The sequence below is a fragment of the Mustelus asterias genome, chromosome 9 (genome assembly GCF_964213995.1).
Source record: "Mustelus asterias chromosome 9, sMusAst1.hap1.1, whole genome shotgun sequence".
In the NCBI taxonomy this organism is placed as follows: domain Eukaryota; kingdom Metazoa; phylum Chordata; class Chondrichthyes; order Carcharhiniformes; family Triakidae; genus Mustelus; species Mustelus asterias.
Window position 1 is genome coordinate 15,622,411 of NC_135809.1, and position 15,122 is coordinate 15,637,532.

General features: G+C 42.5%; 1 protein-coding gene across 2 annotated transcripts in view; it reads left to right on the plus strand.

The window, feature by feature from the left end:
• LOC144499079 (protein kinase C-binding protein NELL2-like) overlaps positions 1-15,122 on the plus strand; it is a 272,572-nt gene that overhangs the window by 155,591 nt on the left and 101,859 nt on the right. Inside the window, exon 14 of one of the 2 annotated variants that reach the window (XM_078221141.1) lies at positions 11,214-11,336. The exons of the other annotated variant lie outside the window; for it this stretch is intronic. Within the exon in view, the coding sequence (XP_078077267.1) occupies positions 11,214-11,336 (123 nt within the window). The remainder of the gene's footprint in view (positions 1-11,213; positions 11,337-15,122) is intronic. 2 annotated transcript variants of the gene reach the window in all.

Consider the following 15,122-nt stretch of genomic DNA (forward strand, 5'->3'; position numbering starts at 1 on the left):
TACATTGACAATGATGGTGGGACTCACCATATCCAACGACATTCCCTATTTCAGAAGTTGCATGGATGTCTAGGGCTTTTAATGATTTAATTCCTTACATATCTAGCAGAGAAAATTTTGTCATGGGAAGAAAGTGGTCATTAACTTGGTGAGCTCTGGGCTGAGATGCGGTTGGTTATCAAGTTTGAACATATGCGGCAAATGGGAGATGGGCTGAGGTAATGACCTTGAAAGGAAGCACTTTCTTACACATTTTAGTCAGAATCCAATTACATTCAAATGTGCGCAGAAGGTGCAAACGCTGTGGTTATCCTTCTGCACATGTGCAGAAGCACTACTTCCAAGGAGCTTGACATTCTTAAAATGGTTTCTCGCAGCATTTGGATGTCGGACTGATTTAGGACAGAGAATTGCTTTTTCCCTCATTTCTATAGCAACGCACGACTGTCACTTTAAGATATCAACAGAATATTGCTATAAATATTTAAGGTCCTCTGCAGCTAACTGAATTGACTGATCAGTTTGTGATATTGAGAGCAGGTTGCTGTAACGGCAACAGTTAATCAATGTCTGTGTGAGGACTGCTGACAGCAGTAGAGAATCTTGGATGAAGATGGAATTGACAACGCAGACATTGCAAAACTCATCAAACAATCACTGGGGGTTGAGGAATGGGTGGGGGGGAAGGGAGATACTGTCAGAGGCAGTAATTATATCAGGTAATTGGTGTCATTTACCTTGTCACAGCCCACTGAATGTGACTAACGCAGGACATTTTGAGCTGTCACACACTGTTAGCTTTGAGGTGTCAGTGCTTTAGGAATTGCATGAGGTCTCACTCATTCTGAGAGGAAAAAAAATACATGCGGCAAAATGACTTTCTGAAATGTTTAAAAAAAAAAACCTGAAGAAAAGTTAGTCTGGTTAAAAAGCAAAATAGTTTCATGTGCGTTGGAAATCTTGGATTTTGTTTCAAGAATTAACCCTTCATTGCCCGGGGCACGTGTGGGATTTTCCGGCCGCGCTCACCCCAAGACTGGAAAATTCCACCCAAAATCAATGGACCTTTGCATGGCCCATGTCCCACCCACTACGATTCCCTTAGTGGGCGGGACGGGAAAATTCCGCCCATGATTTAGTTAAACAAGGTTTATTGGCGTCCACCTTCAGATATAAAATGCATGCCTAACCATCCAACATGGCGGATGCTATTTCTGGCCCATGCGACCCACAGAAAAATGGAGTCCAGGGCATGTTACTGAGGCTGGAGTAAATGCAATGGGATGTCTCACATCCGCTTGAGGACCCCTTTGCAAAATGGGTTGTCATGAATGTTATCATGTGTCTACATGCCATCATGAGAGCGTGTGAATTTGAATTGAATTGAATTGATTTATTATTGTCATATGTACTGGGGTACATTGAAAAGTATTGTTTCTTATGAGCTGTTGCAGACAAAATATACCGTTCATAGAGTACATAGAGGAGAAGGGAAGGAGAGGGTGCAAAATATGGTGTTACAGTTACCAACAGGGTGAAGAGAAAGATCAGCTTAATGTGTGATAGGACCATTCAAAAGTCTGACGGCAGCAGGGAAGAAGCTGTTCTTGAGTCAGTTGCTATGTGATCTCAGACTTTTGTATCTTTTTCCCGGCGGAAGGTGGAAGAGAGACTGTCCAAAGTAAGTGGGGTTCTTAATTATGCTGGCTGCTTTTCTGAGGCAGCGGAAACTATAGACAGAGTCAATGGATGGGAGGCTGGTTTGTGTGATGGACTGGCATTATGATCCAGTCTCAGTTTCACTTTGGCCTATGAGCAGAACACAGCACAGCTCTGATGGCTTCCAAATTTCTACCTTTGTGTATCGCTGTTCTTATGTGACTAAATGAAACCATGCACTTAGCCAATTCCTTCTGAGTGATTGCTGCTTTTATATCATGACAAAAACACAACATGATGTTCGCTGATGGTCAAACAGCGTGGCAAATACATGTACAACATGTGAGCAGCCTTACGTCATGCCATGGGGCATGAGGCAACGCTCAATGGTCTGGTTAGATTGCAATGAGTTTGTAGCGTCAAAGAGTGTTGAAAGCTCAGCGTGGTGACTCCCCTCCCGACGTAAAGAGCTGGTAAGCAGACTAATCCCTTGTAATGAGATTGCACCACGGAGCAATATCAGTTCTATGAGTTGGACAATGCATCGAGAGGGTCAGCATCGAGTTAGCTCAGTTTGGAAAGGTGAGTGTTCAGGGCTGGAGCAAAAGTGAATGCAGGAGTGTAAAACAAAGAAAGCAAACAAAGCCGTCATGAAAATTGGACGAGAGAAGGTTGTCGTTATAATGGGAGGCTGCAGGAGTTGCTGAACAATAAATTGAATAAAACAAGGAGAAAGGTCATAGGGATATTGGTCGAATGTCCACAAAATTCCCCAGTTTGAATTGGAATATGGCTGACTGATGATCTGAATTCAACAGCGTACAGGGCTATGGTTTCTTGATTCAGGTGTGTCTGAACCAGACAAGCAAGCCATAAAAATTTGCCTAGTGATTGGGAATTAAGGTCTCCACAAGCTGAGAGATTAACAGCAGAAGCGCTAAAGGTTCCCCAAAGGTATGGACTACATTTTAAGACTGGTTCAGAATCAGGTTAAGCTCCCCTATTCATCAACTAGAGTTCATGTCATTTCAACAAGACCATACAGAATCCATGAGTTTAAAGTTTAGTTATTAGTATCACAAGTAGGCTTACATTAACACTGCAGTGAAGTTACTGTGAAAATCCCCTAGTCGCCGCACTCTAGTGCTTGTTCAGGTACACTGAGGGAGAATGCACCTAACCAGCACACCTTTCGGACTGTAGGTGGAAACCGGAGCACCGTGCCGCCATTAACCACTTTGGCAGGAGATGCAGAGAAAAGGACAAGTACTGTGATTTTTCAAATCAGAGTTATTGAGTTGCTGGTCAGACCCTCTCCCAAGAAAGCATTCCTGAAAGATCTGCTAGACAAGCCCAAAACATATAGCATTGAAGAACTACTCAAGGACAGACGTGCATACCAAGCGCTCCTGACAGAACGCCAAAGCTTACAGGTCCTATGTACTACCTCAATTGTTGATGCACTCACTGAAACACCCAAACCCAGCAAGATTTGTGGATGGCGTGGCCTTCTGCAAGCGCCAAGCAAATGCCAAGCTTTTCAACAAAGTGTGTGACAGAAAGTGTCATTGGTAGCAGCAGTGCACAAGAGCAAAGAATGATGGTGCCACCAAGAGACCTGCACTGATCTAAACAAACACAATGGGTACCTTCAAGCAGTAAGAATGACCATCCAGTATCCCATCAGAAACATACTCCTGAGGTGAGTGACAAACCAAAACGTGACGATGATGGGCTTGATGAGACACCTTTCATGCCATCAGTCTTGTGGAAAACATGGATACTGTCACATCGTCTGAAATATTTGCCAAGATCCACATTATCTGCACTAAGAAAGTTGGTGTCTACTAGTTATTGGTTAAGATTGACACAGGGCAAACTGTCACAGCCTAATTCTGTGGATTCTGAAAGCCATGTATCCGTAGACATGGAAGGCCATGGTGAAACATACTGCTCTGAAATCTGCAGCATACAATGGTCATTAATTCCATGTAAGAGTTTTAACAACACCAGGTTAAAGTCCAACAGGTTTATTTGGTAGCAAATGCCATTAGCTTTCGGAGCGCTGCTCCTTCGTCAGATGGAGTGGAAATCTGCTCTCAAACAGGGCACAGAGACACTGTGCCCTGTTTGAGGGTGTCTCTGTGCCCTGTTTGAGAGCAGATATCCACTCCATCTGACGAAGGAGCAGCGCTCCGAAAGCTAATGGCATTTGCTACCAAATAAACCTGTTGGACTTTAACCTGATGTTGTTAAAACTCTTACTGTGTTTACCCCAGTCCAACGCCGGCATCTCCACATCATTCATTCCATGTACAGGATCCGTAGTCCTGGAGTGAAAGTACAATCAATCCTCCTGGATGCCACAGATGTTCTGCATTGTGGAGGCTAAGGTTCAGTGCTTGCAGGTCTACTGGCATGCCACGACCTTGCACCAGTAACAACCCATGGAATCAGCCAGGCATCACAAAACAAATCAACCTCAGAAGCTATTCCTCTTCCATCAGTTTTGAACAAAGATCGAAATATCCAGAATATTTTGACAAAATTGGCAGTTTCAAGGGAGCTGCAACCTTACACTTGCAGGAGAATGCGAGTACATCAACTGATCCATCACGATAAGTATAACATCCATTTACAAGACAAATTAAAGGTCAAACGAGACTAAATGGAGAAAGACGGAACCATTAGAAGAATACAAGTGCACACCAATTGGTGCAGCTCAATTATGTGTGACATGAAGAAGGATGGATCATTTAGTGTATGCCTCAATCCACAAAATTTAAACGCAGCTTTGAAACATTGTCTTTACAAAATACACACATCAGAAGAGTTAAATCCAAGATTCGCAGGTGGAACACTCTTATCAAAGCTTGATGCCAAGCATGGCTACTGGCCAGTACATTTTGCACAAAGCACCTTCCCCATGAATTATCACCATAGTTTGCAAATTTTTGTCGATTTTAAAGGGAAAATTTGTTTTGATGAGAAAATGTTTTCACTGATCAGGCGGCGTGAGGCACAATATATTCTAAGAACTTAGAAAAATGGTCTGCAGTCAGTAAATGTATTTCTTAGAAGGCACTGCAACCAGTGGGGGTTGTTGTGAGTTTCAAACCAAATTGAGTTTTCAAATCAAGATTGTGTGATAAAAGTAATAGGGGTTAGAGTTAAAGTTTATTTATTAGTCACAAGTAGGCTTACATTAACACTGCAACGAAGTGGGTAGCACAGTGGCACAGCAGTTAGCACTGCTGCCTCACAGTGCCAGGGACCCGGGTTTGATTCCCAAGCTTGGGTCACTGTCTGTGTGGAGTTTGCACGTTCTCCCCGTGTCTGCGTGGGTTTCCTTCGGGTACTCCGGTTTCCTCCCATTGTCTAAAAGACGTGCTGGTTAGGTGCATTGCCCTGAACAGGCACCGGAATGTGGTGACTTGGGGAATTTCACAGTAACTTCATTGCAGTGTTAATGTAAGCCTTACATGTGATTAATAAATAAACCTTTTTTAAAAAGTTACTGTGAAAATCCCCTCGTCACCACACTCCGGCACCTGTTCGGGTACACTGAGGGAGAATTTAGTACGGCCAATGCACCTAACCAGTATGTCTTTCGGACTGTGGGAGGAAACCGGAGCACCCGGAGGAAACCCACGCAGACATGGGGAGAACGTGCAAACTCCACACAGACAGTCACCCAAGCCGGGAATCGAACCTGAGTCCCTGGCGCTGTGAGGCAGCAGTGCTAACCACTGTACCAGAAACAAGATGGCTAGAATCAAATCGATACAAAAAGACAACAAAAAGATGACAGTTCAGTGTGCTGTACCAAGGAAATTCTGAGAGGATTTGGAGACAAAATCTTACAAGTTAAAATCTGGCAATAAACGACAGCAGAGAACACTGCATGAAAGTATTAAATTGAATGAAAAAGTAGAAGAATGGGCAGACTGAAAAACATGAAAATATACATCAATTAATTTTCAACCGTTGCCCCCTGTTAATTGCCTGAAAATCGCTGAGGCAGTGGAACATCTAATGGGTTGCTTGCACACCCATTGCCTTGCCTGACTCCAATTTCAGGTAGGCCTTTAAATAAGCAGCCAGCATTCCTGTCCAAAACATGCCAACTAATCAGGGTCCCATGCCTGCTGTAGGATGTCAATTCCTGGATTAGATGGGGCCTGCACCATGCAGGTCAACCTCATGTGTGCTGGGCATTGAGTGATCTAACCAACAATCCTTGAAGGGACCATTAGAGGATACTCTGAAAAAGGAAACATTTTTGGGTTCTATTTTACATTAAAGATCGTTTTGTAGAGCCTGAGAAAAATGGCCCATTATCAGCATGTCCGCACCCTGGTAGGCCTGTCATGGAATCCATAGTTTCAAAGCCAGTTTCTATTTGAGACAGATTCCAAAAAGGGAAGCAGGAACAGGAAACAGAGCCTGCCTGTTTCTAAGGATACTCAAAACTGCAATTGGAAACCAAAACTTCTGGAAAAAAGACTGAAACTGGTTGATATTGCATAAAAGGACATAAAGCAAACAGAGCTCGGATGATGACTCCATTGGTTAAGTACAGGCAGGCTGAAGAAGATGGAGTTTAGATCCAGAAGCTGAGAATAGGCAAATATACAGCTGCGGCAGTTATTTGCCACATGAAGGTAACATTGGTGGATTTACACCATCTAGACCCCGTTGAGATCCAGACCCAGTTGAGGAGGTTCTGCACACTTGTGCTATTCTTGGTGAAGACTGCACATGAAACTTGAGAGAACCCTGCCCCTAGTCTTAACTGTATCTGCTAATTAATGTGTATGTTATGACCCACAATTTTCCTGCTAATTCATGTTTAACTGATGCTGATTCTGGGTGGTTATCCCAGATAGTATTTAAAGTTTTCTTTGTTTGACTTACAGTAAACATTATTTCACTTTAAACTGTCGAATCTAGTGGCTCAATTCTTTCAGTAAATGACTGGGATTTTGGATTCCTTAAAAAGGATGATATCTGAACCTTTTTAATGTGTTGACAATTTTGTGTCCATCTGGTTTTACTTGCAACTCTTATCCTTCCTGTAGATATGTAGCTTTTGTCTTTTGAAAAGAAAGCATTTTTCAAACCAGATGTTCCTTCGCACCTTTGTTTCCATTAAAAAAAATAAAAACTGGAGTAGAAAGCATAGATTAGTCATACTAGAACAGCATGCAACATAATCTGCCAGGATTTTATTTACTGCACTTCATAATCCTATCCTTAGAACTTCTTTCGAGTTTTACTGGTTAACAAAAGACAACTGAGAGTTCAGGAGTTTGTGTTTGAAAATAGGCTCCTTGAGTGCAGGCTATTGGTCTAGTTGCTACTCTCAAATGCCAAATACATTCGGCCACGTTTATGTAGAGTTCTGATCACCTTGTTATAGAAAGGATATTATTAAACTAGAAAGAGTGTAGAAAGGATTTACTAGGATGCCACCAGGACTTGATGGTTTCAGTTATAAGGAGAGGTTGGATAGACTGGGACTTTTTTCCCTGGAGCGTAGGAGACTTAGGGGTGATCTTATAGAGGTCTATAAAATAATGAGGGGTATAGATCAGCTAGATAGTCAACATCTTTTTCCAAAGATAGGGAAGTCTAAAGCTAGAGGGCATAGGTTTAAGGTGAGAGGGGAGAGATACAAAAGGGTCCAGAGGGGCAATCATTTCACACAGAGAGTTGGTGAGTGTCTAGAACAAGCTGCCAGAGTTAGTAGTAGCGGTGGATACAATTTTGTCTTTTAAAAAACATTTTACAGTTACATGGGTAAGATGGGTATAGAGGGATATGGGCCAAACGCAGGCAACTGGGACTAGCTTAGTGGTTAACAAAAAGGGCGGCAAGGACAAGTTGGGCTGAGAGCCTATTTCCATGTTGTAAACCTCTATGACTCTGTGGGTGGAATTTTACCGGTAGGTTCGCCCCAGGTCCGTACAATCCCATCTGAGGCCAATGGAGAATGCTGTTCTCTGGTAAAATTCCAGCCTATGACTCCATTACATTTCATATTTTTGTGCTGTTAAACTACATTTTTCCTTTTTTGTTAATAATTCCCTGATGATTGCGAGTCCTGAGACAACTCACCTATCCCCATCTTTGTAACCTTCTCCAGCCTGACAGCGTTCCTGCATTCTGGTCCCTTGCACAACTTCTATTTTAATCATTCCAGTGATGGTGGTTATGCCTTCACCTGCCTCCATCCCATCCTTCAAAGCCCACTCTCTAAACCTCTCCACCTCTCTCTCCTCATTTAAGTCACTCCTTAAACTTACCTCCTCAACCAATATATTGTTCACGTGTCCTAATATCTCCTTATGCAGCTGGGTCTCATACTTCCTTTGCTGCATTCGCGGGATGTCTTGTAATGTTGACGGATCTACATATAAATGCAAGTTCTTGGTATTGTGGAGAAGCTTAACTGGGATGGAAAGTAGAAAATTAATAAAACCTTTTTCTTGGTTATGTTATTAAACAAAGCTCTGCTTCTTCTGGTTTTATCAACTGACATCAGCATTTTGATCTTCGATTTATAACTTGTTTTGACACACAGGTAGCAGATACTTTAATTCCTGCCACTGTGCAATGGCATTACAATAATGTAATGAGATTGAGAACAAAACCATCACAATCCAATATCAAACACGGATTATCATATTCCAAATGTTCAAAAAGGCAGTGAATTATGTTTAAAGTGTGACTACCATCCCAGCATCTAAACCAAGAGGCAAGAGAGCAGAGAGCGAATTCAAAGTCAAATCCGTCACATTGACATTGGGCCTGGCAATCCTAGCATTGTTTCATAATACCTTGTATCAGATGAAAATATCAGAAAGGCTGATCACCTGTGACTTTTAAGCTCAGGATCCAAATAATAAAATGTCAGCTTCAATTGCGCATGATTCACAGAAACTCTATGTTTAAACACTGTCAAATGTTAATTTAGTTTGGTTATGGAGCAACATGAAATATATATAATATACAGATATACAGACATATATAAACACAAATCTCCCTTAAAAAGCTTCCTTCAGCCTTTCCATTCTGTCCACGTACTGCCTGCCTTCCAAGCTGGTCGTTCTCTATTGTTCTAGAATGCAATCTGTGCCAACCTCTTTAGTTAGAATCCTTTCAGCCGGGCTCCTGTTCATGGCATTGCAGTCTGGTTTAAAGTCACCACTGGCACATTAAGTGACTTTGTATGTGCTTGACGGCTCCATAACTCCTCTCCTGCAATGTTCTGTCTTGATTTAAGTCCAACAGAATGCAGCACATCTCAAGTAGTCCTATTGACTTTCAAGTCCCGTGTACCCCAGGATTCCATCTTAGTCCTCACCGATCCCTCTGAGATGTTGCTCTTTGGCGACATTATTCGCCAAAGCACAGGCTTTATGTGACAGGAGGATGAGGGTGATGGTGTTGATGGAGGGAGGGAGTCAGCTCTCATATGTGTGCTGTTGATACCATAGCGTGAATGTGTTATTAAGACATGCAAGATAATGAAGGGCAGATTTAAAAGGATTGGCCAAATTGTATATATATATCTGTGAATAATCAAATTTATTTAAGGATTAAAGAAATAATTAGGTTTACAGATGGTGCAGCACTTAGAACTCAGACGTGCTGTGCAATGTGAACTTATCACCTGAGTTTACGTCAATGTCCCACATTATGATCCAGGTCAGGCACAAGAAAATCAAATTAAAAGCCATCCAAGCCCCTCAAACCCAGTTGTGAATTGAATTCAATAACTGTTGTATTTTATTCACCAACAGCAGGAAATGTTGTCAGGTTGTCATAAAAACGAATAGGGTTCATTAAAGGTTCTTCAGGACGTTTCATCTTTCACCCCAGCCTCACCCAACTTAAATGTGTTTCTCGTTCACAAGCTGTGATTAGCTATTAGCGCCCGCTAAAGAAAGTTAGAAAGTCTCACAGTTGTTATAGCAACCAGCGATAGGCAATAAACATAACCCACATCCTGGGAAGCAACAGCAAAAAATAAGACGGTCAATTAGAATCATAGAATCCTACAGTGCAAAAGGAGGCCATTCAGCCCATCGGTTCTGCACCGACCACAATCCCACCCAGGCCCTATCCCCATAACCCCATATATTTACCCTAGCTTGTCCCCCTGACACTAAGGTGAAATTTTGGCATGGCCAATCCACCTAACCTACACATCTTCAGACTGTGGGAGGTAACTGGAGCACCCAGAGGAAACCCAGCAGATACAGGAAAAACGTGCAAACTCCACGCAGACAATGACCCAAGCCAGGAATTGAACCCAGACGCTGTAAGGCAGCAGAGCTAACCATTGTGCCATAAGCTACTTATGGAGATTGCTACTTTAGCCTATCTTCTAAGCTGTCTGGCTCTGCTTAGAGAGTAGGGAGGTGGTGTTGTAATGGTATTGTCGCTGGACTAGTAATCTAGAGACCTGGGTTCGAATCCCACCATGGCAGATAGTGAAATTTAAATTCAGTAAAAATCTAGGATGAAGAATCTGCTGATGGCCATGAAACCATTGTCGATAGTCGTAAAAACCCATCTGGTTCACTAATGTCTTGTAGGGAAGGAAATCTGCTGTCCTTACCTGGTCTGGCCTTCATGTGAATCCAGAGGCACAGCAATGTGGTTGACTCTCAAATGTCCTCAGAGATGGACAATAAATGCTGGCCCAGCCAGTGATGCCAACATCCCCTGAACAAACAAAAAAAATCTAGTTATATACGAGTTTTGAGCGCCCCACACACCTTGTTGAAAGCCTTAACAGATCACAACTGAACAATTTCATACCTCGAACATTTGTTGAAGTGACAAGAAGGGAAGCTGGCAGTCGAAAGAAACTTCCATCTGCAGAAGGGAATCTCTAATCAAGCTCCTCACATGGCGCTGTGCATAGTGACTTTAAAGAAGGTGAGGTCAGGCCAGCGGCTAAACATTAATAAGCTCAAGGGGGACCTGCTGTTTGTGTTTGAACATACAAATTAAAAATCCTGCTGCAAAATAAGAATAGATATTTATATTTTTCTTGAAGAATGGCAGATGGTTGTGTGGTCGACTAGAATAGCTCAAAATTGATGCACAGTAGCACAGTGTTAGCACTCCGGGTTTGACTCCGGCCTCAGGTGACTGTCTGTGTGGAGTTTGCACATTCTCCCCGTGTCTGCATGGGTTTTCTCCGGCTGCTCCAGTTTCCTCCCACACTCCAAAGATGTGCAGGTTAGGTGGATTGGCCATGCTAAATTGTCACTTAGTGTCCCAAGATGTCTAGGTTAGGGGGATTAGTGGGAAAATATGTGGGGATAGAGCCTGGGTGGGATTGTTGTCAGTGTAGGTTTGATGGGCTGAATGGCCTCCTTCTGCACTGTGGGGATTCTATGGATATGCTGCCATTTGGAATTCTTCACCATGTGGCCAATGGAAAATTGAAAAATATTCATTTTGATGAGAATTTCGGAAATGCACTTTGATCATAATTGAGTTTATTTTGATGCGGATTATTTTTTCCCTGTCAGATCATGATGAATGCAGCACAATGCAACACAGCTGTGATGAGAACGCTTTGTGTTTTAATACTGTCGGAGGTCACAGCTGCATCTGCAAACCGGGATATACTGGCAATGGCACTCATTGTAAAGGTAAGTGCTGCCAAGATATCTTTGGCTGACACTTTTAACACTTTCCAAGAGACTTGAATTAAATGGTTTGGTGGATTTTCTTTCCTCCACTGTCCAAACACTGTGGTGCAGTGCTTATAAAAGCACATTACTGCGTTCTTTGTCTTCCTAGTGACAAAAAAAACCTGACAAACGCACATCTCAGTCTCAGGTTTCATCAAATCAATATGCCGTTGACGTTACAAGTCCCTGATTTGCAGCAATTCACAAACACTCAAGTGCATTGGCCAGACTATGTATGTTTCAGTCTGATTAATATATTTTTGCTGCAACAGTCAGAAGAATATATCTATAACCTCACAGAAAGTACAGCTTTCTAACATAAAACTTAATGACTCTACACTTTAAAAGTCCAGCCAATAGTTCAGCTAAACCCTTTCATCCCAAAGTCACCTTGTTGGTCAAAATCAGCCATTGCCAGTTGGCGTGACCACACCACCTCTTTCACATGGGGGAAGGCATCTGCTTCATTGAGTTTAGACTCACCATATTAACCCTGTGTAATGTCCTATCTATGTTAGGGCTTGTGGGTTTTACATCAAAAGAAATGGCTGTGGTTTGCACACAAAGATTCAAACTAACAACAACAGATTTATTCTAATTTTAATTATTAGTGTCATAAGTGGGCTTACATTAACACTGCAATGAAGCTACTGTGAAAATCCCCTAGTCGCCATACTCAGGCGCCTGTTCGGGTACACTGAGGGAGAATTTAGCACGGCCAATGCACCCAACCAGCACGTCTTTCGGACTGTGGGAAGAAACTGGAGCACCAGGAAGAAACCCATGCAAACACGGGGAGAACGTGCAAACTCCACACAAACAGTGACCCAAGGCGGGAATTGAACCCATGTCCCTGGCGCTGTGAGGCAGCAGTGCTAAACAATGTGCCACCGTGCCACCCTCTTGCTTGTACAGAGTACAAACTGAAATGAAAATAGCAGCCTGTGCAACATCCTAATGACATCAACATCAAATCATGTGATCAGCTCTTAAAGCAATCATGCAGCCCTTTTAAATATATAACATCTATTCCCCTTTACTTCTGAGGTCATGACAACAAATTACTATGATGTTAAACATAGGATCATTAATGATCTAGACACTGTACTATGTACCATTAACCATTATACACAGTCAATAAGATGATCGATCTGGGGGAGATCTATTTATCTTTAGTTGTATACAACGTTCTGGATTCTGGCTGTTATTGACCCGAGAAGTTTGATTTGGAACTTCAGTTGACTCTTCTTCTCTTGGAACTAAGTTTGTAGTATAGGAGGCAACTCAGATTCAACTAAGTCTTCTGTAGTCATATTCACAATGCTAGGGACTGAAGAAGTTGGAACTATTGAAGATGATTCTGATAAATCATTTTGAGATGATAACAATTGGTCAGTATGGCGTCACCAAACTAGCTCAACTTTGGTTTGAACTGTGTAAGAAATTGGACCCTGTTTTTGCTAAGCTTACGGCTGGTACCGATTTCTCACTCGTGGCATAATTACGCGCTAACAAACAACCTCCTAGTTGAAATGAACTCTGTTTTGCCCTCACTTCTCATCCAGCAACTTGAGATTGGTGTTGATGCTGTACTATCTCTGAAGTTTCAGGAGAGAATAACAAATAAAACATAGTTCTCAACTTTCTCTTTAAGAGTAGTAATGCAGGTGAACTTTGGGTAATCACGAGTAGTATTTCTATAAGTTGCCAAGAAGCTATTCACGTGATGAGAGAACAAACCTTGCTCTTTTGAAGCTTTTAGAGAATATTTCAAAGATTGTACAAATCTTTCAGCTAATCCATTGATTGAGGGATGATAAGGCGCTGATTTTATATGCTGAATACCATTTACTTTGACATAATCCTCAAACTCTTGCGAAATAAACTGGGAAACACTATTGCTAACTATCTGTTACGGTTTACCAAATCTGGCAAAAATTTAAGCAAGTTTGTCAATGTTTTGTTCAGATGTAGCACATCTCATGGTAACAACTTCTGGCCACTTTGAGTGTGCATCAATTATGAGTAAGAACATGTATCCCTCAAATGGACCAGCAATATCTACATGCAATTGTTGCTATGGCATTTTAGGCCACTTCCAAGGGGGTAAAGGAGACAACGTAGTGTACTTCTTATTTATGAACACGATTGACGCTGTCCCACTTTTTCTTCAATCTGAGCATCCAGACTTGGCCACCCAGAATAGCAACGTGCTAATTCCTTCATCTGAACTATACCAACGATTTTCCACCTTCTCCCCGCCCCCTCCCCCACCCAAAGCATGGTGGCACAGTGCCAGGGACCCAAGTTTAATCTGACCATGGTTGATTGTCTGTGTGGAGTTGGCACATTCTCCCCGTGTCTGTATAGGTTTCCTCTGGGTGCACCGGTTTCCTCCCACAGTCCAAAGGCTGTGTTATGTTGATTGGCCATGCTAAATTGCCCTTCAGTGTCCCAGGTTAGAGGGATTAGTGGGTTAAATATGTGAGGTTACAGGATTCGGGTCTGGGTGGGATGCTCTGTTGGCGAGTCAGTGCAGAGTCGACGGGCCAAATGGCCTGCTTCAACACTGTGGGGATTCTATGATTCAAAAAATGAAGAGGGTCAAAATAATCCAATAGTTCTTCTGAAGTTTATTGTATCAAAAATCAGAAAATGACAGAGCAAGTCAGGCAGCTTATGAAAGAAATCAGAACAAACATTTATGGGTACATTTTCCAGAACCGCCCACCACGGGAATCGTCAAAGGCGGGTTGGGCAATTTGACAGACCATTTAAAGGTCCGTTGACCTTGGGCGGAAATTTCCGGTCTCAGGGCAGGAAAGGTGAGACCTTCCTTTCTGTAGGTCCTGATTTTCTTTCACACGCTTTGTCGTGACCACCATTATTTAGCCTTGCTAAAAACAGTCTTGGAGGAGGAACCTCCCCCTTCCCCAATCAGCTTGGCTCATATAGATCAGGCCCAGGACAGGGTGATTTTGGTCGCTCGTCCTGTCTTGTCAGCCTGGATCTGAAATGTCTCAACTTGTTGAGACTCTGAATTGGATTTGATTTGATTGAATTGGAAAAGTATAAAAAAAAACAGTGGATCCAGTATGTGAAAATATAGGTTAGCAAGTTTAAAAACAATTTATCAAATAGAAGTGTGTGCCAGAGTCAATTTTCCACATGTGTGCGCCTTTCTAAAGTTAACACTGAAGAGTTGGTTAAAGTGATTGCTCACACAGATCACTGTCATTGACTATCTGCTGTTCACGATTCCATTAGGGATATCTGTTGAAGAGTTACATGTAGTTCATTCCCTGAAGAAGTTGTTAAATGCATGAATAGTCAAGTGCAATAGTGGTTCGATCATTTTATAAATTCTTCTGAGAGAGCGTAGGAGGGGGGAAGAGTGTGAAGACAAATGTTGTTTCAGTAGAGTTAATCTGTAGACAATCAGATTGGAATGTTGTACAGTCAATATTGCATCATCACAGAGATTACTTGCACTGTGAACTTAGCACAAGGAAAAGGTTCAAACCAGACATGGTGGCACAGTGGTTAGCACTGCTGCCTCGCAGTGCTAGGGACCCGGGTTCGATTCCCGGCTTGGGTCACTGTCTGTGTGGAGTCTGCATGTTCTCCCCGTATCTGCGTGGGTTTCCTCCAGATGCTCCGGTTTCCTCCCACAGTCCGAAAGACGTGCGGGTTAGGTGCATTGGCTGTGCTAAATTCTCCCTCAGTGTATCCTAACAGGCACTG